Raw genomic sequence first — 25,871 nt, forward strand, 5'->3', positions numbered from 1 at the left:
TATGCTTTATTAAGTGAGTTTATAATATCTTAAGAACTAATTTAAACTTTTAATAATATAGCAATTTTTTTATCAAAATTTCTCAATATAATATTTTTTCAAATTAATTTGAAATACTTTGATTTTTTATATTTCCTTTATTTCTTCAGGTAACTCATTGTACAGTTTCAATCCCTTGTACAATGAGTTAAGAGATTCTGTTTTTCTCCTCATTGGTAATCTTATCTTTTTTTTACCCCTTGTTTTATTTTATTTTTGTTTTTATTTTCTTTTTCCCCATAATTATTTTATGTATTACAATTGCTACATTATTTTTAATTTGTTGCTTTACCGTGAGCAAGCCAATTTTTTTGTGCATTATTTGTACATAAGAATAGATATTTCTTTCGAGTATAATTCTCATCGCCTTATTTTAAAGAATTTGAATATTTTAAATTTCTCATTCATTACATAAAAAAAAGAATGGAAAAACAGGAATTTATTTTATTTTATTTTATTTTATTTTATTTTATTTTATTTTATTTTATTTTATTTTATTTTATTTTATTTTATTTTATTTTATTTTATTTTATTTTAATTTATTTTATTTTATTTTATTTTATTTTATTTTATTTTATTTATTTTATTTTATTAACATAAACGGCAAATCTGCCTTTTACAAACATTTATAATACTACATATTTAGCTTATTTTTTTTTTTTTAAACATAAATTTCTTTATACCCAAGATTTATAAAAAAAATTTAAACCTAAAAATTAAAAAAGTTTTATATTTAAAAAAATAACCTAAAAATTATACAGCTTATTCAGTAGAAAGTTTAAATAATAAAACATTCTACAGTTATACAACAAGAAAATCATAAGTACTGTTTCATACAGCTGGGCAAAGTGAACAAAAAACTGTGAATATTATGAAATGCATGAATAAATCAATATAATTACCATGCACCATCTTTGAAAAAGTTCGAAAGGTTTGTTCTATAGGTACAATACCCTACACTAAATATATCAGATACGTGGGAAGAACTATTGCCGAGTTCACAAAGTCTATTTAATACGGCATTACAAGTATACACTGTCCGTGAATTTTTGCTACAAAACGGTGGCACCTGTCTAGTCATTCTTCCAGGCACCCTGAAGTTGATGAGAGATAACAGTTCAGGGCAATCCCATATTGAATCTATGTGTGGGTATATGATTGTTTTATATATAAGAATGCTACTAATGCTATTTGATTTATTGTAATGTACAAAGTACAGTATAATGTGTAATTACATGAAAAAATGACAACATTATACGACGAGGCGGACTTATCCCCGAGACGAAAACATCAATCAAAAAACATGAATATTAAAAATTTTAACATTTTTTCTTTTTCACAGTTTCCTCGTCTCGTTCCTTGTGGACGCCCGCGGTGGGGCCATGAGGGGGTGCCGCGGAGGAGGGGTGCGAGTTATAGTACCCCCGCTCTCCGCCCAGCAGCCAACCAGGATTACCTGCAGGTTCGTGCATACTGTAGAATAGGGCTATTGAGCCAGGGGCGAGGTCTTCAACACCGAAAGCTAGATCTCGTCCTCCATAGGACCTAAAAAACTACTACTGAAGTGTCTCTACCGGACGCTGATCACACGCGCGACGTGTTGTCTGCAAGTGGCTACAGGCCACAGTAGAAATTACAACTATAGTTGTCTGGTTCTGAGAATTGCAAATGGTTTATTGTCCTTTTAAGCCGGAAGAATGTAGTCAAACTACATAATTGAATCGGTCATTTTAGTCAGTCAGTCTAAACTTTTCAGGTAAACTGTTTTTTTATAAAAGTGTCGGCCTTGTAGTGTGATTGTCAGCGCGTTTGCCTACCATGCAAGAGGTCTCGAATTTGATTCTCTGCATAGTTGATATGAAATACTTATTAAAAAAGGGTAGAATACACAAGGGTACACTAGAATATTTCATAGCCCCTGGACTGGTAAATTAAGCGTAAGACTGATCATCTTACCTTTATGTAACGAAAATGAGCAAGATACGCTGCGATTAGTGTACCAATGCAGTGCCCTATGCACCATTAGGTGCGGAAAGGGAATGATGATGATGTTTTATATAAAAAAGAAATATTGATATCTAACTTACAGAGCCAGGAAGCAGAGCGTAATGCTCTGGCAAAAAGTACCAGTGCCTCGATTATGAACGCTATCTTCATCTGTATATATCAAGACGGTAAACTTAACTTCTGTACTATCTGTATCTTACCTCGGCATGTTCTACCCACTTGTCATATCGACATCATATGATCGAAACAAGCTAATGGAATGACCGCAAACAATTAGTCCGTGTTCCTTACGTCATTGAAATTTCAAATAGTTCTCATTTATATTTTAAATAGGCTTCGGTAATAAAAAGTGCTCACTTCAAAGCAATTATAAACTCCAATAAATCCCAATTCAAGAAAAAATTGCTCGCTTGAACAAGAATTTTGCATGACTTTTGGAAATCACCTAGACGGTACGCTTAACGATCGTCTCTATGTATCTACCGATCGACTACAAAGCCGGCTCTTATAACGTCTCGATACATACACTCGGAAAGATAGTAAAACAGATGGAAAAAATATAATAACCAAATTATTTTTTTAGAGTGGTAACTTTCTGACGCATATAATCTGTGTCTGACGCCTAGATACTCTTGTTTGTTAATAGGACAGAACCTAGCGACATTATTTTTACATCTAGGCGTTCGTTTTATTCAAGTGACAGTTATGTCGGAATTTAATTCGACTTCAAAACTTACTTTTTTCTCTCTCATATTTTAAATAGGCTTTTAAGAAAAAAAGTGCCAAACTCAAAACGATAAAAATTTTTAATAAATCATAATTAAAGGAAAAATTGCTCGGGGGAACAAAATTTTTGACACTTTTAATGCGTAGATAAATGAATCGAGGGGTTATAGACCCGTCCAATTTTTCACATCTTAAAAGAAGCGTCATCCTCGGGGGACCACTGGTTAAACCTGAGGATGTTAAAAAGCGCGCCCCCTACCCAATAGCCCGACATTTTACAGATCTGGGCTTGGAGGGGGAGATTTAGGCAAATAAAAACTCTCGACTTCCAAACAGTAGCCAGGCTCATTGTAGATCTGGGCTTGGAGGGCGAGAACTATTCACGGGAACCCGTCACAATAGATCTTCATAGGTCGCAGTGACATCAAGAGCCTAAAGCATAGCATTAGCTTAAATAAAAATGTAGCTTTTATCTTATTTGTTTTTATTTACGTTCATTTTTTGATAAAACATTGGTTTCCTAACAAAATGAAGTGCATTTCAAGTCAAAGTCACATCCGCCAAAAACCTGGCTTGTGGGGTTTCTCAGATGACCGGTTCAACTTTTAGCGAGTTCAAGGAAGGACTGTACTTAGTAAAAGGTTGTCAGGCGCCAGATTTGATGAATCTGAGTATAGTAGATAGTAAACACTCGTGTTACGGGGTGGAATGCTCACGGAGAAAACGCATCCGAAGAATTTCGGTGCACTCGGATATTTTAAATTATAATTTAACAAAATCATAAAAAAAACTAACACAAAACTTTTCTACACGCATTTTGATTATTAAACAATATTGAAATACCCACCAAAAATACCTAAAAGGTGACTTTCAAAACTGGGTCTCAACTGACTTGCCATGGTGGCTGGGCCAAACGCATATTTTTTTAGAGCCAATAAGCTTCAAGAGTTATATATATGACGATTTTGATATTGTTAGCTTTGTTTGAGATTTATTTTCATAGATATTAAACTACTTTTTTGCTATGAAATCCGATTGGATTGGCTTAGTTTTTATCTTGTAAATTGTTTGACAGATACGTACGTACACAGAGAGTCAGTCACATGCCTCCCCTGATGGAAGGTGAGGCCTTGGCTAGCAGAGTCCTAGAACTTGGACCGGTGTCAGCTAAATTTATTGGGTGAGTCTTTCAACTGGTCATTCATACCGATCTTTATTATCAGTTTTAAAAGAGTAGGCTGAAAAATAATGCCCAAAATTCATCATCTCCGTTGAAGTATCCATTAATGCCCACAATTTACATTTTTTATATGAACACTCTTCCAGACCAATAATATTAGAAGTGCCCCATTACGCCTCATTGCGGGGAAAAGAGAGGGAGATTGTTATCCTTCGCTCCGACAATGGTACAACGTGGAGAGAGCATGCTTTGGAGGCGGCCGACTGCGTTGTTCAAGACATACTGAATGATACTTTAGAAATTGACGGTAAGATTACAAGTTATGTTTTCAACATTGATTTCTTTGACTGCATAAATACGGCGCCCTTTATCAGTAGGTACTGCATTACAGGGGCGACCCGTCTATAGAAGCGATTATGGGCAGCTTCCCATTATTTTTGACTATCCATAATATTTTTTTTACGGTAACCTTATATACAGAAAAACAAACAAATAATAACTTTTTCTTATAAATCATTGCCACCATTTGTATTTTTCTCAAAATATTAATAAAGCGCGCACAGCGCCAGCAATGAGCCAAGGAACTAGCCGGTTACTCCCTCTTATTTCTTCATACAAATAAATATACTATATTTTGAACATCTTAAACCCAGTGGCGGGATTTTTCTTCTAGAGTAATCTTGCAGATTAAACATTTTTTTTGAAGATTCTCGATTTGGAAAACAGTATTTCAAACATTATTTCTTAAGGACTATTTTTCTTTGAGATGATACATTTGACATATGACTCGCAACACATGTGGCGCTCGACGTGGTCGTTTTTGGCATTATTCAAAATTTTAGTCATTTTTTAAGCTACTTTGCTCATCTAATGAGAGAACTAATGAAAATTGGACCTCTTGGATTAAACAACGCCGTAGTGGATATTTGACCAACATTATCTTTAAAACATCAAATATTATTTTACATTACATAAAAATATCCGTTTTATGTACAGTAAAATTTATTTATTTTTGAAGTTCAAAGTTGTTCATGAATTAAATTACTCTTATTATATGACCCTATACTTCTACTCTGTTGAATAAATCAATGTTTTCGTGTGTACAATAAAATTCTAGAGAAATTAATAAATTGGTTATATTTTTCGTGATCTGGCAACATTGCGCGGTGACTTCATGCATGCGCATGGCGAAAGTGGGGCAAAGTGGGGGGGTTTTAATACTTAAAATGCTTCGCTTAAAAATTCCTTTGGGAACGGTGCTGTAACGTCGTGTTACATTAAGCAAAAGACAGAATATTCTAAAAAAGACATAAAGACATACTGTTTTATAATTTCTTTTCCATAATTTATAAAAATAATAATATTCAAAATCATAATTTCGCCAGTCATTTAACTAGCGTGCGCTTCCACGAACTGTCAAAAACCGGCTGATTAAAACCAATGACAAAAACACTCACGACTGATGTTTTCCGTGTCACATACATAGTACATGAATCTTTCGTGCTATCTGGATGCTGTTGTCTCTTTCATATAAACACCGGCAACAGAACAGCGCCTCTGTCTTCCTTGCTATAAGTTATATATTCGTACTATTTCTTATACAGTTAGATTTATTGTCGTATTGGCACACCTTTAATTTATTTAGTTATTCTTCTGTGAAATGCTTGCACAATGGTATTTAAAAAAAATTTATATGGTGTCAGAAGCTTTAAGTAATTTTATTCTTGCAATTTTTGTCTTCTAGATCCTCCTGAAGAGCCAGGGACAACACCAGCTCGTGTGACCAGAATTTTAACACACGACTTCCCACAATACTTTGCTGTCATCTCCCGCATCAGGCAAGAGGTCCACGCGATAGGACCGGAAGGTCAGTGCATTTCAAATGGCCCGGCCGAGTAAAGTGGTCAATATTTGATCAACTCATTTAGCTCTCCTGGTCTGGGCGAATTTATTGTTAGAAGAGAATTTCCACTTAATGGTTTAAATTAGTTTGAGTGGAAATAAGCCTGCCATAGTGTAGTGGTTGACGCCTTACATATTTAGGTTTAACAAGTAGTACCCCAAAGATGCGACTTATTGCAATGATATAAAGCATAACATTAACGTACATACAACGTGTGTGGGTATTTTATCATCTGTACTGCAGGACTTGCATCTAAAAGTTTCGAAGAAACTTATTCTAGCACGGTGTTTATTTAATCTGAAGTGCCTTGTAAGGGCTCCAGTCACCCTCACTTGGAAGATTACATAAATTCTTAATATTGTCACTAATTCTTTGATTGTTTGGATAAATTACTTGCTTTTAATGTATTTAATGCATCTTTCTTATTACGTGGAAATATTTTTCAGGCGGAATGGTTTCCAGTTCTGTTGTGCCTCAAGTCCAAGCAGTGTTTCCCCAAGGAGCCCTCACCAAGAAGATCAAAGTCGGCCTCCAGGTAAATCTGTTCCGCCCGCGCTCGTGCGCCAAACAAGCACAGCAACAGTTCAAGAAGATCACTGTCAATAATGTGGCCAAGAAGAAGCGGTTTTCTCTGGTTTGGTAGAATTTGACGAGGGTGTTCCTCAAGGACCACAATTAGGACCTCTGTTAATTTGATTCGTTTTATTTTATGCGTTGTAAAAGCTATGCGAGGGTACTAAATTATACTAATTTAACTTTATCTTGTTTAAAAATCATTAACAATTTAGATGTATCATTATTCATTGGATCATTTGGTTGACAAATTGAAACACATGAATTGATTTATAGTTTATGCATCAATAGTATAATTTATTATATTCAAAAATTGTTAAGAAAGATAATTGTTGATAATATGACCATGAAAATGCAGTTATCTATATTAAAATAGAATTTGACTAAGGTGTCCCTCAGGGATCACAATTTGGACCTCCGTTAATTTGATTATTTATGTTCATATTCCTGCATTAAGGCTGTCGCTTGATGCAAAGTAAGGAAAGCATACAATTTTGCCATGTTAAAAAGCCGTTCTTTCAAAAGTTTTATGCAAATAAAATGTAATTACGTTTCGATTAGCAGATTTAAGCCTCTTGAAGTTTTGTTTCTACAGTACGCTTCTACCAAAATTTTAATGCCGTAAAATAGCCGATACGAATGGTATTTTAAGATGGCAAAACCTTCCGAATCAGACTTCTGCCTTTAATAAAATGGAAAATATAAGAGATAACGTTGAATCACTTAAATTAAGCGCCCTCGACATTGCCTACCACAAACTAAACTATGAACCAGGAAAAAAAATCTGCGAGAAAACAGAACAAGATAAATAAATATAACAAATTACAGTTAAAATTTTTGAAGGAGTTTGATATGAAAATAAAACAATAATTAGTTGGTTAACCTGAGTAAGATGTTCAATGTGTCGGAACTAGTTGGTACAAAAATATTGTTCAGCTGTTAATCAATGATTTAAAGACTTATTTTAACGAAGTCCTTCGCAATAAAGATAACATATAAATAGTAAGTAATATTACGGTGTAATTTTCTCGTTTTATTTTAAACTAAAGATAGTCGTTCATTTGTAAATAGGATTCAAGATCTTGCATTTATTATATGAATTAAGAACGAGTTTGGCTTAAGGGTGTGCCTTTCCAGCACTTAAAAATTTGCGAAGCATGCACATAATATTACATAGTACAATAAATCGCTAGTATTTTAATATAGTAAAGTTGTCTCATGATATCTTTGATATTTTTCACTTAATGGGTTGTATGCAGCGGGAATATATGGTACTTAAATAAAATAGAAACATGTGTAGAAACTAGTAGTTGAGGGTTGGTTGGAGCTCCTACCCCAGTTAGAGATCGACAGAAAAAACACGAAGTTGCTGTAATGCGTATTTTTACACGGCGAATAAGATATAACACTTGGTTGTTTGGCGCGAGCGAAGCGACGATGATGGGTTGAAGTAACTGCACTTGAACTACATGCTGGAGCTGAGCAAACTGCACTGATCTTGTAGGGCTGACTGAACGAGCTGACTGACGTTGGCTGCGTCCTGAGGTCTCTTTATAGACGACGTTCCTTTGTAGTTCATTTCTTCATGGTAGGGACGGTGTGAATGTACTGCAGAACGATGCCCTCCAATTTCATGTGCGATACTCATAGAGTTGCATTTTACGAATGTATTGGATTCGATTCAAAATGATGACATTGCATCGTCGGTCATTAGTCTATTTTAGGTGAACTAATTTAACACGTATGTGTCATCGACTATGAACCATAGACTCTACACTTATATCAATCACTCAGCGTACAGATGAGCATTTTGGATTAGGTTCTGTGTCCGATTCCAAGCAAGCACGGTATGAAATATTAATTAAGTTTTTTTTTTGCTCGTATATTTCTTACTTTCTAGATAAGTAGTTCTTTCAACAAAAAGCTGCCAAGGGTGCCATATTACAGAAAACTCCTTTAGGCAGCTTTTCTCCTTTGACAATCAGCTATTTTTTAATATATGCGAGTACCGCTAAGGAGACTTAAGAGAAAACGCGTTTTGACTTATCTTCATAAAAACTTGTTATTTTTTATTTGCTCCCTGGATCATTGCACCAGAGCAGTGTTTTTTTACATATTACATGTATTCACCACTAAGACGTCTCTTAAATTAGCTTTTTAAATAAATTAGGACAATGCAAAGCCCCATAAAAGCGCCCAGTTTTGTCTGTCGTCTTTGGGCGTACGGTATACAAAAATATGGTAAATACTTTTGAAAAATGCTTTTGAAAGGTGCCGATACAGAAAATTTTATTCAGTTTTGGGTGGCGGAAAACAGGACCGCAAAGCCTTAATTTTGAAAAGGCAGAATAAGTTCGACATGATTTTGTCTTTTTTGCACAGTTTCGGGGAGGCATTTGCGAGAAAGTAGCAAAAAACAATGTTTAAATGCCTATTCATCAAAATTGTCTGGCATCCCCATACACTCTTAAGTCTTCAAACGCGGTATGTGGTGGGCTGGCTGTAATCAAATAGTGAAGAGTTTTGGCCTTTAGAGTAGTAACAAAGTGGTACAAAGAACAAAGCAGGAGTGCGTTTTTCACTATTTATTTATTATGTTGTAAATACGATTATTTTTTTGCACCACAACCGGCCGGCACTTACAGCACAAAACACGAAGGCTTGAGAAGAATCACAATTTTTTTTGTGTTCTCACCGGGAATAGAACCCGGAACTTTCCGTGCGTGAGTCTGGCGTCTTGACCACTGCACCACGCAGGCCTACTATTGTTGCGTAGCAAAAGGAATATTGGTCCCCCGTTGCATATAACTAAGTGAGAGACTTTACAATTAGCATAATTTATCAACCGCTAATATATTTAGTAAACTGCTAGTTGCAAATCGCCCTCCAAATATTTAGTCAATAGAATCAACATAAATATTTTAAAATAGATTTTACCTGCTTTTGAAAAGCACTTAATATCGCATATTTGATATTTTTCCCTAGTTGTTAGCTCTTAGTATTAAGGAAATTTGGTTGATTTGCAGTTAAACATATTTTTTCAAAGTCATTTAACTTAAATCTTAATAGCTGCTTCTTTTTCTTAGAAACGGAATAATTTACAATTTGAGGGTATTGGAAGCAAACTTTGAAATCTCCACCAAAAACGGAAAATTAGTTATTAATACCAAAATGAACTATATTTAAAAATTTACCCTTAATAATAGCGTAATTCAAAACCGTTTCTAAATCTTGCAAAAACAGATTTCAATTATATTACTTGACACCGCAAACTAAGCGTTCTGTATTGAGTTAGTGAAGCATAATTAGAAATTTAACGATTCTTTTTTCTAAGTGTTTCGCAAATCCCTCAGTAACTAAGAAAAATTTGCTTCTAATACCCTAATTTATCCTAACGTTTATATCATAAATATCTTCCATTTTTATAAATAGTAAACTATATCGAGATTTTTTACAACTAAAAAGATTTACGGCGCGAATGCTAATGAATGCAAAAAACGACTTATTATGACCAACCCCAACGCACATATACACGATTTTTCGGGGCCATACCGCAAAAATTCAGAGGAAAATTTTTCTGTTCTACTTTTGAAAATACCCTAATTATTTTTTTGAAAATCACATTCCTTTTTTAATTGAGGTTAAAAGCGTATTTGACCGACTTATCGATACGCATCGGATGCGGACTAGACTGGGTAGGGAAAGGGTAAAAGTTTGTGGAAGTGATGCTAGTCTGTGATATTAAGGGTTGTTTATATTTTCAAAGTACATTAATTGTTTTTTTTTCATTTAAAAAAATGGATTTAAAAAAAAAAATGTTAAGATTTTTTTGATAGTTTTTCGTGAGAAATGTTCTTCCGAAGATTCGCGGTCGGGACCTGATGCCCCGTGTATAGTGGCCATGTCAAACGTCGGAATAATCGGGTTGCGTGCATGAGATGTATGAACGTATAAGCTAGGTCTTTATCTGAATACAAAATGATATAGCGTTCTTTCTAATCTTATGACTAAATTGTTACTTACTCTCACTAAATTCCACAGTGCTTTCATACATAGTATATTAAGACATTTTGTTTAAAATTTACTCAATGACTTTCTTAACCTTTCCGAGCCTGAAGTTGAAAAAAATTCCGCGGGTACCAGGAGTCCCCTAGGTAAAATGCTATAAATACAACTTAAAAAAATGACATTATAATTGTCATCGTAGTAGAGTTTATAAAAACTGTTCCATAATATTTCTAGTATTCTAGACCAAAATCTTAAGAAATGACAACAAAAACATTAAAAAATCGTAATAATAAATTGGTGACATTTGAAGACGGGCAACTACAGCAAATTCGTTTCATATGCCCCCCTCTTACTACCATTTTTTTCCACAACCATCAAGCACTTTGTAAAAGTATCCAATATTTTTTTTATTCATTATTAATAATTTAATAATGAATAAAAAAAGGGCGTGGCCCTTAAGGGCGTGGCCAATCCAATGACCGTTTTCGCGGGAATTCAAAATTATAAATTTAAAAATATTTTTTTTACTCGATATTATTTCATGGACCCTTACCACATTAACATTGTACAAAAAACGTGATACTTCCCTATTGTCTCACACAGTCTAAACGTCTCACTTTCGATCACCATCATCATTCCTTTTCCGCACCTAATTGTGCATAGGGCACTGCATTTGTACACTAATCGCGGCGTATCTTGATCGTTTTTGTTGCATGAAGGTAAGATGATCAGTCTTACGCTTCAGGTATCAGTCCAGGGACTATGAAATATTCTAGCGTAAAAACACCTTTTTAAATAAATATTTAATGTCAACCATGCCGGAAATCGAACCCGAGACCTCTTGCATGGTAGGCAAACGCGCCGACCACTACATCACGAGGCCGATATTCAGGAGCAAAAGAGACAATACCCGCGTCACACGCGCGAACAGCAAAGTTTCTAGTACTTCTCCCAGAAGCCCGTTAGTAGCCCCCGACTTTCGTCAGGGGCGGTTCTTTCACACGCTGCGAGCATGAGATGTTTTTAGCAATTAGATTAAAAATATTATCCCTTTTGACTTCGACTTTAAATAATTGAAGCAATTGCCTCTGAATATTACATTTTCCGATTTAAAATCTGTCATTTTTTTGCATGTGTAATTACTACACAGCACCGTAACGCGCGGATATTTTTGGGACAGTAAGGAAAAGGTTAAATTTTTTAAACGAATTTCTGTGCACATTAAAAACATATTGTATTCTGTGTGTTCTAAATGAATAAACATTTAATAGACCTGATAATTTAAACAGATTTTGGAATGATTTTGGGAATGTAAAATACTTCTATTTATCACACGAAATCAAATGTAGATAAAAGTAAAAAAAAATCTAAAATTTTTGTAGGTTTTAATATACACCCGGAATGAGAGCCTTGAATGGTAGCAGAGTTCTTTTTTCCATCCAATGAGAAACATTTTTTTTAAACAGAGGGTCAAAACATTTTGAGAAGAGAATATGAAAGTCTGGGCATTTATAGGGCTTATGACCTGTCATTATTTTTTTAGTTTGTTCATCACCATTCCCGTATTGCCAAAATTTGTAATTTGAAGTACAAAATACTTATTTAGAACTAAGTTTTTAGGCACTTATAGAATAGAGACGTAGTTGAATTTCATAATTGAATATTTTATATAGCTGAAAAATAAAAAGCGTGTGTAAGCAATTTTAAACATTTTTCAATTTTTTTATCAAACGCAAAAAAAACATTTTTATATTTTACCCGGCTCATTCTGATATATTTTGAAAATTTATTTATTTTATTTTATCTCTAATGAAACACATTTTAATGTTTTATAAAAAAAGTTATGAGAGTTTTCTATGTGACACAAAAAACATTTAGATAAATGTATATAAAAATAACATAATAAAATATCTTTAGAAAATGTGAAAATAGTAAGAGAATCTTCAGTTGAAAAATTCCCTCAGGGACGTAAAATATCAATGTTCAAAGATATATTGTTCAAGATAGAGGTAGCTTTTCCTACAGGCGTTTAGTACTGTTTCCTGGAAAGTGGAATAGTCTTTACAGCAACCCGTGTAGAATTATTGTGACAGGTTATCATAAATTAGTTCTCGTCGTCAAGGCCTTTAAGGAATCTGCCTCTCTAAGGTCAGGTCTGGACATAAAAACTACCATAGACAGACCAAACATAGATAAACGAACATCTCATGTCCACACCCTAATAGTTGTAACGTCAATAGTTTGTCCAAATGTGTTTAGACAACAGACTGGATTTCACCCTCTAAGAAGTTATTAAGATTAACAAATTACAACATGGATGGCGAACATTTATACTTGTTTTTTTTTATGTTTGTTGTAAAAGCAAAATAATTTGGATTTACGTAACTTTTCTAAGTTCACCGTCATCATCAGTGGCGCTACAGCCCGTTGTGGACCCTGGCCTCCTCCAGAGTTTGTCTCCATTCGTCCCTGCACCCTGCGGCTCTTCTCCAGTTCGTCCGGCCAATCGCTATAATGTCGCTTTCCACATTATCCAGCCGTCTTCATTTTGGTCTGCCTCTGCTTCGTCTGCCTTCCGGAGTGGTATAAAGAATATTTTTTGGGGTACGATTATCATTCATTCTGTGCACATGGCCGTGTAATCTTCTTATTTTGATGAATTGTGCAATATTGGGTTCACCATACAGTGCCTCTATCTAATTCATGATAAAACCGTCTCTTCCACACTCCGTTTTGGTTGACAGCTCCAAGTTTTTCTATGTTACCTTGGTAAAATTTGCTTCTTAAAAAACATGATTTTACGCTTCGAATGGCATATTCAACTAAAAACAGACATTTTTAGGCTAAATGACTATTGCCTGGCCGGCGACGATATGATGCCGTAGTTTAGTTTAGTATATTATTTACGTAGGAGTTATTGAATCACTTAAAAACGTTAATAAATTATAACTATATAATACAATTCAACAATTAGTAAATTAAACCTAACAAACGAATAAATTTAAATCAATAAACACGAATCCAATGTCAAGCTGTCTTGTCCTGTAAACATCCTTCGACTCTATTAAAGCTCTTTCCAAACAGCTTGTGTTTGATAAAAATTTTGGCCAAAATTATTGGCAAAGCCTGATTTTCAAGAGCACCTTATTTTAGAATCCTATGCAGTTTTAGGCAAAATATTTTTTTTTTTTGCAATCTAGTAGTGGGCACAACTAGCATATCTTTATTTCTCGTGTCAAACCCATAGGAATCTCTGTTCTTCTTAAAATCGTCAATACTTTTATGTACATAGGTCAAGTTTTCATAAATATATTGACATGTGACTGTCAATAAATTGATTTCTTTAAAATAGGGTTTATACTTCGTCGGCTGACAAGTCCTGTGCATTACTCTGCGTCAGGTCTCCCTCTGTGATCCAGACACAAACTGTCAGCAAACAAAGCATTGTCAACCCCACCGATTTTTGGGTAGATCTATCAAATTTAAATAGGAATTTCTAGTTGAAATCAATCCATTTCTCATGGTTTCTGCCCTTCGCAATCCAGATTTGAACGGTCAGCTCGAATTTTATAATCATTTCTACCGATTTTTTGGTAGATCTACCACTTTTGAAGAAGAATTAATAATCTACCGAACTAGAGTCAAAATCTACTGATTTTTTACGGATGAAATTTTTATACCACTGGCAGAAATTTTAAATGATGTAAGGGACAAAGTTTAAATTGTACGATTTGTTAAATTATTTTTTCTTTTTCTTGAACCATTTACAGGTTGTTACTACAGCGTTTCAATTTTCTCCGTGTCAGTGCGGTTTTAGTAAGGAAATTTTCAAAATCTTTGTACAAAAACTCTTTTTAAATTTTTTCCATCCTTGTCAGCGCTCATCCGATTTTTCCCAACTTTAATTGAATTGTTTGTTTCTGTTTTCCGAATTTAATTTAACAGCGGTTTAAGTTTGTTGAAACAGAGAGAAAAAACATTTTTGAGAAGGAAAGCAAGGCATTTACAGGGCTTATGACCTTTTATTGGCCGGTTTAACAGGCCCCTGCACACTCTGTGTGACATTCATCATTCTAACTATGTTTAAACATCCACATTTCCTCATTTCTTTCATCTGTTGTATTTTGTGAATTAAAAGAGCTGAAACATTTATCATGTGGGTAAGATTTATCCGACTGAACCGTTTCACCTACTAGGCAACGCCTGAAGGCCATAAGCCCTTTAAATGCCTAGACTTCTAGATTCCCGTCTTAAAAATGTTTTCCCTCTCCGTTGCAACAAATTTAGGTTTCAATAACTCCCTAGGGCGAAAATCCAGCCTGTCTGAAAACATTTGAACACATTGAAAACGTTATTGCTTGAGGCCAGCTGAAATGGGTGTAAATTTAGTTATTCTTTGTAAAGTAGGCAAGCGTGGTTAAGGCTGAGGGAGGCAAGCAGTATATGGCTTAGCCAACCGCCTTCGCTTAGAGATGTTCAGTACGAAGACCAGATATTTCATTTGGTGTTTATGATTTTAATTATCAATAGTGGATATGTTTAATACAGTATAAAAAAATGTCGCATTCGAGCTTTGTCTGTAGAAATTTCTAGATGTATTTTTTTCAATTGTATTTTTGTATAATGACATATGAAATTATTTTTCCTTCTTTTTAGATATAGGAATAAAAATTTACTTAAAAAATAATTGTGAATTTACATGTAGTTTGTTTGGCCCAATAAATTTAGTTTCACGGATATTTTTGATGTAAAATTTACTTCGATTTATTGTCGACAAATTGTTTGAATTCGTAGCAAAACTTTGGCAGAAAATTTAAACATCTTGTTGACCAAAAGTATAATTTTCTTGTATTTTTATGTGTTTGTATTCAATATATAAAAAAGGAATAAATATGTATTGGTAGAGCATAAATATAAAAATGGTTTTGATTCAAAATGAAATGGAAAAAATCAAACAAAGAAACCCGTTTTTAAAACGCTTTTCAAAAAATGGCGCATTTTTAACAAGTGTAAATTTATAAATTTAAGCAATTATTAATGTTGTTATTATTGAAATTGACTGTTTTCCTTTAAGCTAATATTTTAATTATTTTTTTTACATTCAAGAATTGTTTAAAAACCTAATTATGTCAAAAAGTTTGGGTTTTCGAATAATACTCGCCATGTCATTTGGAGTTTAGAATATCATTTAGAGTAAATTCTCTAAACGAAGGTTGATTGAAATGGTCCGGCTTCGACATGTTGCGAAGCAGAAAAGAAAAAATAAGTACCCTATTTATCGTCGTTCTCCTGGACTTGTATGCACTTCTTCCAACAATGTTCCAACATTTCTATAACTTCCTGGTAGATCGTCTGTCCGAACTACTCATTACAGCACACGAATCATTGTCACCGAAAAAATTCTTTCCACATAAACGTTCTTTGAGTTTAGGGAACAGCCGGCAATCGCCAGGTCAGGTGAATACAGAAGGTGTTCTACCAATTCAAGTGAATAGCGGTCTTTGACATTTAGAATGACTAAATATGAGATCAGTGTGAACGGAGATATTCTGAATCAGGTAGATGAATGTGTGTATCTGGGAAGTATGCTTACCGAGAAAGATATTGAAAGGAGGGTGACTGAAATCTGCCACGGCAAACAAATTCTTGTCGCAGGAGGTAAAATAAGCAGTTCACAATAGAGTTCTGGTGTCGACTCTAATGTGCGTGTAGGATTTTGGTAGTTTAAAGAAATAAATAGGTTTATATTTCAGAAAAAGGATTTTTCTGCCGTTAAATTTTAGCTATATTTTTGGGATCAGGAAGGATATTCTAAAGTGGGCCAATTAAGAACTTCTTAGCATTTGCTCACGTGGAGAGGAAACCACTTAAAACTCTTCAGGAGAAGCCGGCCTGTTGACAGTAGTCAACAGGCCTTCCGTTTCACTAGAAGAGTGTTCGGCATTTTGTTTCCTACTCTGGTTTATTTTACCAATTGCCTGCACTATATTGACCATGTATGATACTACCTCTCGTGTGAGTTCTTTGTTACCTTTTACCGATAGAGTTTTGCTAAGATCTTTACCCAAGCTTCTGCATCGCGCCTCCAGCTGTTGTCTTTGATAGCTGAAAAGAGGGCAATACATCAACAGGTGAGAGACATCTTGAGGAGTTTGGTAGTTGAGAGGGTTGGAGTTCCTACTCCAGTTAGAGATTGACAGAGAAGACACGAGGTTGCTGTTTAATGCGTATTTATCACATGGCGAATAAGATACAGCACTTGGTTGGGTAGCACGAGCGTAGCGGCGATGATGGGTTGAAGAGACTGCACTTGAACCACATGCTGGAATTGAGTGACTTCGTCGAACCGGGCTGACTGACTGAACTAAACTTGTTGGGCTGACTGACCGACTGACGTTGGCCCCGTTTCTTTGTAGTTAATTTCTTCATGGTAGGGACGAGGTAAACGTAGTGGAGAACGATGCTTCCGATTTGATGTGCAATCCTGTTAGAGTTGCATTATACGTTGTATTGGATTCTATAGAAAATTATGACATTGCTTTCTTCGGTCATCGCACTATTTTAGGTAAAATGTTTTAGCACGTGTGCGTCATCGATTATTGACTAGGAACCCCACATATGGACGCGAGGTAATTGAAAATAAATGATAACAATGAAAGTAGATTAAATGCTGTCGAAATGCGATGTTTCAGTTTAATGTGTGGTAAAACGATGTATGATAGGTGCGCAAATATCGAGATCTGCGCGCCATGTAAGGCTGAGACAAGCATTACTGACAAAAAAATTGCAACATGCGATTTTTTTCAAGCCTGGGTTTTCTGTGTTTCGGGGGCTCTGCGTTGGTTTGAACATGCAATGCGAAAGGACAGAGAAAAAACGGATAATGCGAATGTTGATTGATGCAGAAGACCGAGAAAGACATGATACTGTCAAATCCAACAAATACTTGAGGATGGACATGTCAAGAGTAGGAATAATCGGCGTGCGTGCATGAGAAGATGAATGAATGCAGAGAAAGAAAGGTCGGTGTGAGAAGACGAGTGATGTGGCGTGCTGCGTGATGATTTGTTGACATTTAATATGTTGAATAAAAAGGCACATTCATTTCTCATCCACTTTGAAATAGGTCGATGGATCATATCAATCAACCCTCGTATTGCGGGGTAATTAATATAAATAGATAACTTTATAATCAGCATTTTTATGTTACCCACTAAAAACACATTTTTGTATCTTCCTCCACGAACGCTACAAATAGCCAAGTAGTAATGTATAAAAAAATCAATTTAAAAAACTTTGTTTTAAACCGCTTTTTTTTTATTTTATCTACCGACCGGTTTCAAAGCTACACAAGCTTCTTTATCAAGGTTTACTTAACAAATCAATTCTATCGTATTTTATTTTTACAGTGATAACAAAATATTGAGTAATTGAAAGTTCTTCACGTTGAAAATAAAATATTTGAATTAAACAACTGGGAAGTCTTAGTTATTTAAAAAGCGATTCGTTATAAGAAAAGAAAAAAACAAATAAACAATATTTCCATATTACAACAGATATGAAGAAAATTTTAGAGAAGATAATATAGAAGTCTAGGCATCTACAGGGCTTATGACTTATCAATGGCTGGTTTAAGTGGCCACTTTACACACAGTTTAACATTCACCATTCTACCCATATTTAAACATCTATATTCCTTAATTCTTTCATTTGTTGACGTTTTTGAAGTTAAAGAGCTGAAACCTTAAACATAAAAATTTGAAAAATAAAAACTTCAGGCGTTGCCTAGTATTTAGGTGATATAATTCAATCAGATGAATCTCACCCGCATAAATGAAGGCTTCAGCTAATTAACTTCAAAAACGTCAACAGATGAAATAATTGAAGGAATGAAGATGTTCAAATATGGGCAGAATGGTGAATGTTACACAGTGTGTAAAGTGGCAACTTAAACCAGCCATTGACAGGTCATAAGCCCTGTAGATGCCTAGACTTATATATTACCTTCTCTTAAATATTCTTCATCTCTGTTGTAATATGTTAATATTAGCAGCTTTCTAGGGAGTTGAATCCAGTCCTTGTCTAAAAAAATTTGGACAAACTTAAAATATTTTTTAAACAATATTTCCTTTAGTCTACTCCTGTCTTGTTTTAAAGATCGTATCCATCTAACTTTACACTTCGCGTAATTAAAAAAAACAACACGACAAAAACACTTGACTTATTAGCTTCGTAATATGTATCAATAATGTAATATTTACTAATCACTGAAAATAAAATGACATAGAATTAATTAATTAAGTATATTTTGATAAAGAAGCTTGTTAAGCTTTGAAATCGGTCTGTAGAAAAAAAATTGTGGTTAAAAACAAAATTGTTTCATATTTATTTTATAACAATGAATATCCATAAAAGTTGGTGCTTTAAATATAAATTTTATTTTAAGTAGTGATTTATTACTATAATATTACGATGATTTGAATTCTTGATTCGTCTCTTTGTAGCATTCAGACAGGAGAAAAAAATGTGTTTTTAGTAGAAAACTCATAAATGCTGATTTTAAAATTACCTAGTTGTAGTGATTCAGCCTCTTGGTGTAGTGGTTATTTGCCTACCATGAAGGTCTCGGGCTAATTCCCAATATGATCGATATGAAATATTGATTTAAAAAGGCGTTTTTAACCTAGAATATTTCATAGTCCCTTCGTGTAACAAAAATGATCAAGATACGCTGCGATTGGTGTACCAACGCAGTGCCCTATGCACCATTAGGTGCGGAAAGGGGATGATAATGATGGAGAGTAATTATTCAGCGTTATCATATTTGAATATTTTGAACACTTAAATGGTTAAAAAAATAATTAAGAAAGCCGGTTTTAAAATTCACAATTGTCATTGCAAAATATCATTCTGTCATTTTTTGTTTGACAAGAGACATAATTACCAATCAAAAGTTCTTTAACGACGGTAAAAACACCCGCTAGTATTAAAATACAATCCTTGAAGGAAAATGTCAATTTTTGAAATCAATAATTCATACAAATCTATGTCAAAAGCAAAAAATATAACCATGTTTACTTAATGAAAAATGTATGTTGTTACTAAATTTATTGGGTTGTTTTAGAACTGCGTTTGAATTTGAATTTCCTTTAAAAATGAAAATGTTGCCAGGGTATGTATAAAATCCATTTCCCCACTCCGTGTGACTGTCTTTCGCCCCATTTTTTTGGCTGCCATAAATCGCTGCATTTTTAATTTGGTATGACAACTTTTCACGCATATTTACAGATACATTATGTTTTTTGCTTTTGCATATTTTATTTTCTTTCACACATCGCATGAAACGAACATACAAATATATAAATTATTTTAAGCTTTTCCATTTAAAAGAGGTCCCTCATGTTGATAGAAAAATACACGGAATTTATAATATTGACCCCTTCAAAGTAATAAGTGTTTTTCCGATACTCAGAACATTTCTGGAACACGTTTTTTTAGTCACGGAACGTCGCCTTTTATTAGCCTTCTTTATCTTTAGGAACAGGGGAAAGTCGCAGGGGGCCAAGTCGGGTAAATACTATGGCTGGTGCATCAACGCTGCCTATTTATTAGCATTTTCATATTAGCTTTGGAATAATCTTTAAAATTCGCCTATCTCACCAAAACGCGTCTTGCTAGTTTATATGTCAAAAAACAACTGGGCAGTGTTGAGATGCGGAAAAAATAAAAACCCCCCAGATTTTTCGCCAAAACTCCTGAGATTCCAAAAAAAGTCTCCAGATTTGAAAAATTCTTTAAAAATACACTTCAATATAAATTTTTTAAAAAAGATTTTTAATTTTGTTACACTGTTTCAACCTTTGAGACATGGCCCCTGATGACAAAAAACAATCTTTCTTCCTTTAAAAATCAGAATTCCCCAGATCTAGGGACATTTCCCCAGACATCATATTACTGAACTGAGCGCCCAAAATGTCCCATAATTGACAGAATAGTACTAACATGTTAACTAATCTAGGAAAAAAAAATAAGCTCATACAATCACGTATTTTCATTAAAATTTAAATTTAAAAATCCGTGTATTTTTCGATCAAAATATTGGTTAATAAAATCCCTCACAAACTCAAATACATCAACTCAATGAATCAATTGACACGCAAATATATCGATCGCCCAGTTCATTAGTAAGACATCTTCAAACCACAGGTTTACAGATAAATAGAATCTTGGATGCCTCAGAAGAGCCGTAATCCAGGTTGCACACCGCGGGCTCCGTTGTCCTAGAAGGCTGTCGATGTCAATCTCTCGGCTTTATTCGGCGGAACTAAGGGACACGGGATTGAGGCAAGAGTGCTGGCTAGCGATAGGGTCTCCTGGAGGCGTACGGTGATGATGTCCACATGCTCCACTTAGGAGCGAGTGTGGAAAAAATAGAAAGAGAGAGTAAAAATCTTTTTTGAACTTATCTTATTAATGAACTGAAAAATCGGTGTATGAAAACAGCATATTTGAAAATCACACTGCTAATGTTCGTAGAATTACTGCGCCATTTTTTTTTGCATTCTCCTGATATTTTCTTGGTTTCTTGATGATTTTTTCTGCTTCATACCTTAAACCCTCCACCGCCTTTTCCTCGTCCTCTCCTGTCTACGAAAACAAATCGAGAAATGGATTTCTTTGTCATTGGGAGAAGAAAAAAAAAACAGGTAGGACTATAAAAAATACCCTTTGCATGTCAAAAGATACCCGAGGAGATTGAAATTTGAATTGTATACCTTTCGAGACGAGTTGCTGCATAGTGTTATGGGTTATATTCGCTTGACGTGATGTAACCAATCAGAATACAAGTTTAGCTGGCCAATCATAACACAGGTATTTTTCAATCAGGTACATTTATGTTTCTGAATAAAGAAATTTTTGTAGCTGAATAAACTCAGTCAAAACATTAAATGATTTTGAAAACAAGCTATCCTGTTGAATAGAGTTTTTACGCAATTTCCAAAGAAAATCTCGATTGTCAAATAAATAGTTAAAATAGAACACTGTTTGAGAATGGTCACATTTAAATAAATGTTTGCGTAACAGTTTCAAAAAGCCAAAATAGGAAAATATGAACTTTTGAAATATTTTTTAATTAATAAGGGTCTATAAAATACTGTGAAGTAAAAAATAAATTTTTTTGTACTGATTAGTAGCGTAAAAAATATGTTTAAATTCATCATTTTGAATTCATGTGAGAACGGTTCATTGCTTTGGCCACGCCCCCAATACGTCACGATTCGGTTAAATTATGAAATTTGCCTGTCATAAATGTAAATATAACATCTTCACGAATCTTGATGTCACAATTTTCATGGCCAAACATGTCGCGTTTTTGTCGAGACATGTTTTTTAACAATTTTATTAAAAATGCATGAAAATATTTCTCTACATTTCAAATATTTGTATCGGTATTCGTAGTAATATGATATTTCCCTATAGTGTGTTTTTTATTTGTCGGCCTCGTGGTGCAATGTTCAGCGCATTAGCCTACCATGCAAGAGACGAGAGTTCGATTCCCGATATGGTTGACATGAAATATTTATTTAAAAGGGTGTTTTTACACTAGAATGTTTCAGTCCCCGGACTGGTACCTTCAGGTAAGACTGATAATTTTACCTTCATGTAACAAAAATGTTCAAGAAACGCTGCGATTGGTGTACCAGTGCAGTACCCTATGCACCATTAGGTGCGAAAAGAGAATGATGATGATGTGTTTTTAAAAAAAAAAAAAATCTTATAATTTATCCAAATATTTGAGTTTTGGGGGCCATTTCTAAAATTGTTCCAATTTGACACAGGACACCTCATATTTTATGTGGTCGGAATAATGTGTGTTTTTTTTAATCACTGGTTGTAAATGTGAAATAAAAAAAAAGATGAATATTTAATAACATAATCGAGAGAGAATAACTATGATTTAAGAATAATAAATCAAGGAATAATCACAAGATGGCGAATAAGGGAAAAAGGAAAAGCGTAGGTATTCTTTTTTTATCAATGAAATGTGGGGCATGTTTAAAAATAATGTAAAACATTTTCCCTCATGACGGGAAAATTGTCTTTAATGTAAAAATTGTGTAATATTTTTTCAATTTGATTTTGTAAACCCTTACGGATTACATTCGTTTCACAAAATCAATTTTCATTTTTAAAATTCATATTTTATACCAAGAAAGGAAAAAAATATGATGTACGAAGCCTATGTCAAAAGTAAATTGAGTTACATGATCGCCTTCTGGGGAACTGGTAACAAGACAGACATAACAAGAATACAAAGACAACAAAATAAAATTCTTAAACTAACATACAACCTACCCTACCTGACCTCTACGACTGAACTGTACAAAAAAACACACCAGTTTGACACAAACTACTTTACTAAAATTGAGACCTTAAAAATTGTGCACAAAATAACACTGGGAAACATACAAGACGACGACATAATATTAGTCAAAAATGCTGACATACACAAATATAACACCAGACAACAACAAAACTATCATATTGAAAAAGCAAAGACAAACACAGGACAGTCAAAAATACTACATAATGGACTTAAACACTACAACGACTTACCTTACTACTTGAAAACTTTAACTGGAGACAAATTTAAAATCAATCTGAAAAGCACATGATGACTGAACTAACTAGACTAGACGAGACATAAAATGACTAGACAATATTAAATTTCTAATGTAACCATAACGGGTTTTTTAAAATTGTAAATAAATAAAAAAAAGATTAAAAAAAAAAAATATTGTTATATTATATTTTTGACATCTTTTGTTAGGGTTGTCTGAGTCTTTTGTTTAGTTTTGTCTGGTATTAACATATAAATACAGACATGAAGAACATTTAAGAGAAAGTTATAGAGAAGTCTAGGCCTCTACAGGGCTTATGACCCGCATAAATAAAGGTTTCAAGTCTTTAACTTTACAAACATCAATAGATGAAAGAATTGGGGAATGTAGATGTTCAAATATGGGCAGGATGGTGAATGTTACACAGTTTGTGAAGTGGCCACTTAAACCAGATGAATATGTCCAAATGCTTGCAGACTGGCTGGATTTCTTCCATAGGTAGATACGAGTATTTATTTTATTTTTTTGCAAAAGACAAAGAAAACATTTTTGAGAGGGGAATGTAGAAGTCTAGGCATTTATAGAGCTTATGACCTGTCATCGGCTTGTTTCAGCCAGATGAATCTCACCCACATGATAAGGGTTTCAGCTCTATTACTTCACAAAAGTCAACAGATGGAAGAGTTGAGGAAATGTGGATGTTCAAACATAGGCAGAATAATGAATGTTACACAGTATGTAAAGTGGCCACTTAAACCAGCCAATGACATGTCATAAGCCCTGCAAATGTAACTTTCATATTCCCCTCGAAAAAATGTTTTCCCTCTCTGTTGCAACAAATTTAAATAAAATATTAATTTATAAATTATTTTGAAGTGGCAAGAAATATGGCAAGAAAATCATAAAATACTGTTTCTAAAAATAATTATACTATATGCTGATTTACCATTCACCATATTTAAAAAGTTTAAAAGGTTTGATATATTAATTAGGTTTTTTTTAAATATTTTATTTGAACATATGTATGTATTTTTCAATATATATTTTAAGTTTTTAGTACAAAATTTTGATCAATCTCTTCTTTTGACCAGTCTCTTTTTTGGTTGGCTGGAAGATATTGCTTTTAGCAATAAGTCCGCCAAAGTACTTATTCTTTGTACTTGAAGTTTTAAATAAATAAATAAAATATTGGAACAATACCCTGCACTAAATATATCCGATACGTGGGAATAACTATTGCCGACTTCATGAAGTCTGTTTATTACGGCATTACAAGTATACACTGTCCGTACGTACTTATGTATGCTATTTTATTGTTAAAATAAATAAGTATTAATAAAAATTAAATAAAAATGTACATGATTTTGATATAAATATCAATGAATTTTTTTGGTTAAGTTTTACTTAGAAAAAAAAAAATATTTGCGTTCTTATAGTTTACCCAAATATTTCATTTTAAGGGCCATTTTCAACGAGTTGGTATATAGTATATCGCGATTTTTGGCATTATCAGATGCCGGAAAATAATTAAAAAGATTATTTTATTTTTCATGCGTGTGGTTTTCATTTGTGATGTGTTTCTTCCTTTGACCGCCAGGCTCAGACGATAGAGGCCGAGCTGACGGCGAAGCTGCTCGGGCGCGGGGTGGCGGTGTCACCCGTGGTGACGGTCGAGCCCCGGCGTCGCAAGTTCCACAAGGCCATAACGCTCAGCATGCCGGCACCGCGGCCCCATTCCCAGGGCATGATCAATCAGTACACCTCCTCGGCTCCGACCCTGAGGCTGCTTTGCTCCATTTCAGGTAGGAGACAAACTGAAATCGTACTCTTGTAAACGTTGGGTTTACAAATTTGGAAATCGTAAAGTAAAGGTTTACAAATTTGGAAATCGTAAAATTAGGGTTTACAAATTTAGAAATCGTAAAGTTAGGGTTTACAAATTTGGAAATCATGTTCTTGTAAAGATTCGGTTTATCGATTTGAAAATCATACTCTTGTAAATGTTGGGTTTGCAAATTTGGAAATCGTAAAGTTTGGGTCTTTAAATTTGGCAATACTCATGTAAATGTTGGGTTTACCAATTCAGAAACCAAGTTGTTGTTTTTACAATTTACTCTACTGTTGTCGGCCTCGTGGTGTGATGGTCAGCGCGTTTGTCTACCATGCGAGAGGTCTCGGGTTCGATTCCCGACATGGTTGATATGAAATATTTATTTAAAAAGGTGTTTTCACACCAGAAAATTTCAGAGTCCCGAGACTGGTACCTGAAGCGTAAGACTAATCATCTTACCTTAATGTAACAAAAATGATCAAGATACGCTGCAATTGGTGTACCAATGCAGTGCCCTATACTCCATTAGGTGCGAAAAGGGAATGATGATGATTCTGTTAAATACAAAATTTGTTTCTGGTAAAAATAAAATATTTGCATTGCATAAAATTTACATGAAAATCACTAACTTTGTGGTTACTCAACGTAATAAAATAAATAAAAACCAACTTTACAAAATCCATTAATTGTTGGTTTTTCCTACTGACCGGTTTCAACGTTACACAATCTTCTTTATCAAGGTGTAATCAACTAATGAATTCTATCCTATTTTATTTTAACAATCTTTACTAAATATTACATCGAACATATGGAACTAATAAATCATGATTTTTTGTCTTGTAAAGATGGAATAAGTATTTAATTTTTTTAAATTTTAATAAAATAAATATTTGAGTTCTTACGATTTACCCAAATATTTAATTTTGAGGACCATTTTCAACGAGTTGTAAATAACTCACTATTAGAAAATGGGGATCAAGT

General features: G+C 33.9%; 1 protein-coding gene across 1 annotated transcript in view; it reads left to right on the plus strand.

Moving 5' to 3' along the window:
• The window catches only part of LOC148280669 (uncharacterized), a 161,404-nt gene that overhangs the window by 56,937 nt on the left and 78,596 nt on the right, over positions 1–25,871 (plus strand). Inside the window, exons 21-26 of the mRNA XM_088228025.1 lie at positions 1,382–1,501; positions 3,848–3,952; positions 4,099–4,259; positions 5,697–5,819; positions 6,302–6,390; positions 24,657–24,861. Coding sequence (XP_088084151.1) covers positions 1,382–1,501; positions 3,848–3,952; positions 4,099–4,259; positions 5,697–5,819; positions 6,302–6,390; positions 24,657–24,861 — 803 coding nt within the window. The remainder of the gene's footprint in view (positions 1–1,381; positions 1,502–3,847; positions 3,953–4,098; positions 4,260–5,696; positions 5,820–6,301; positions 6,391–24,656; positions 24,862–25,871) is intronic.

This window comes from Micrasema longulum, unplaced genomic scaffold (assembly GCF_059751315.1).
Source record: "Micrasema longulum isolate JH-2025_06_02 unplaced genomic scaffold, ASM5975131v1 h1tg000554l, whole genome shotgun sequence".
In the NCBI taxonomy this organism is placed as follows: domain Eukaryota; kingdom Metazoa; phylum Arthropoda; class Insecta; order Trichoptera; family Brachycentridae; genus Micrasema; species Micrasema longulum.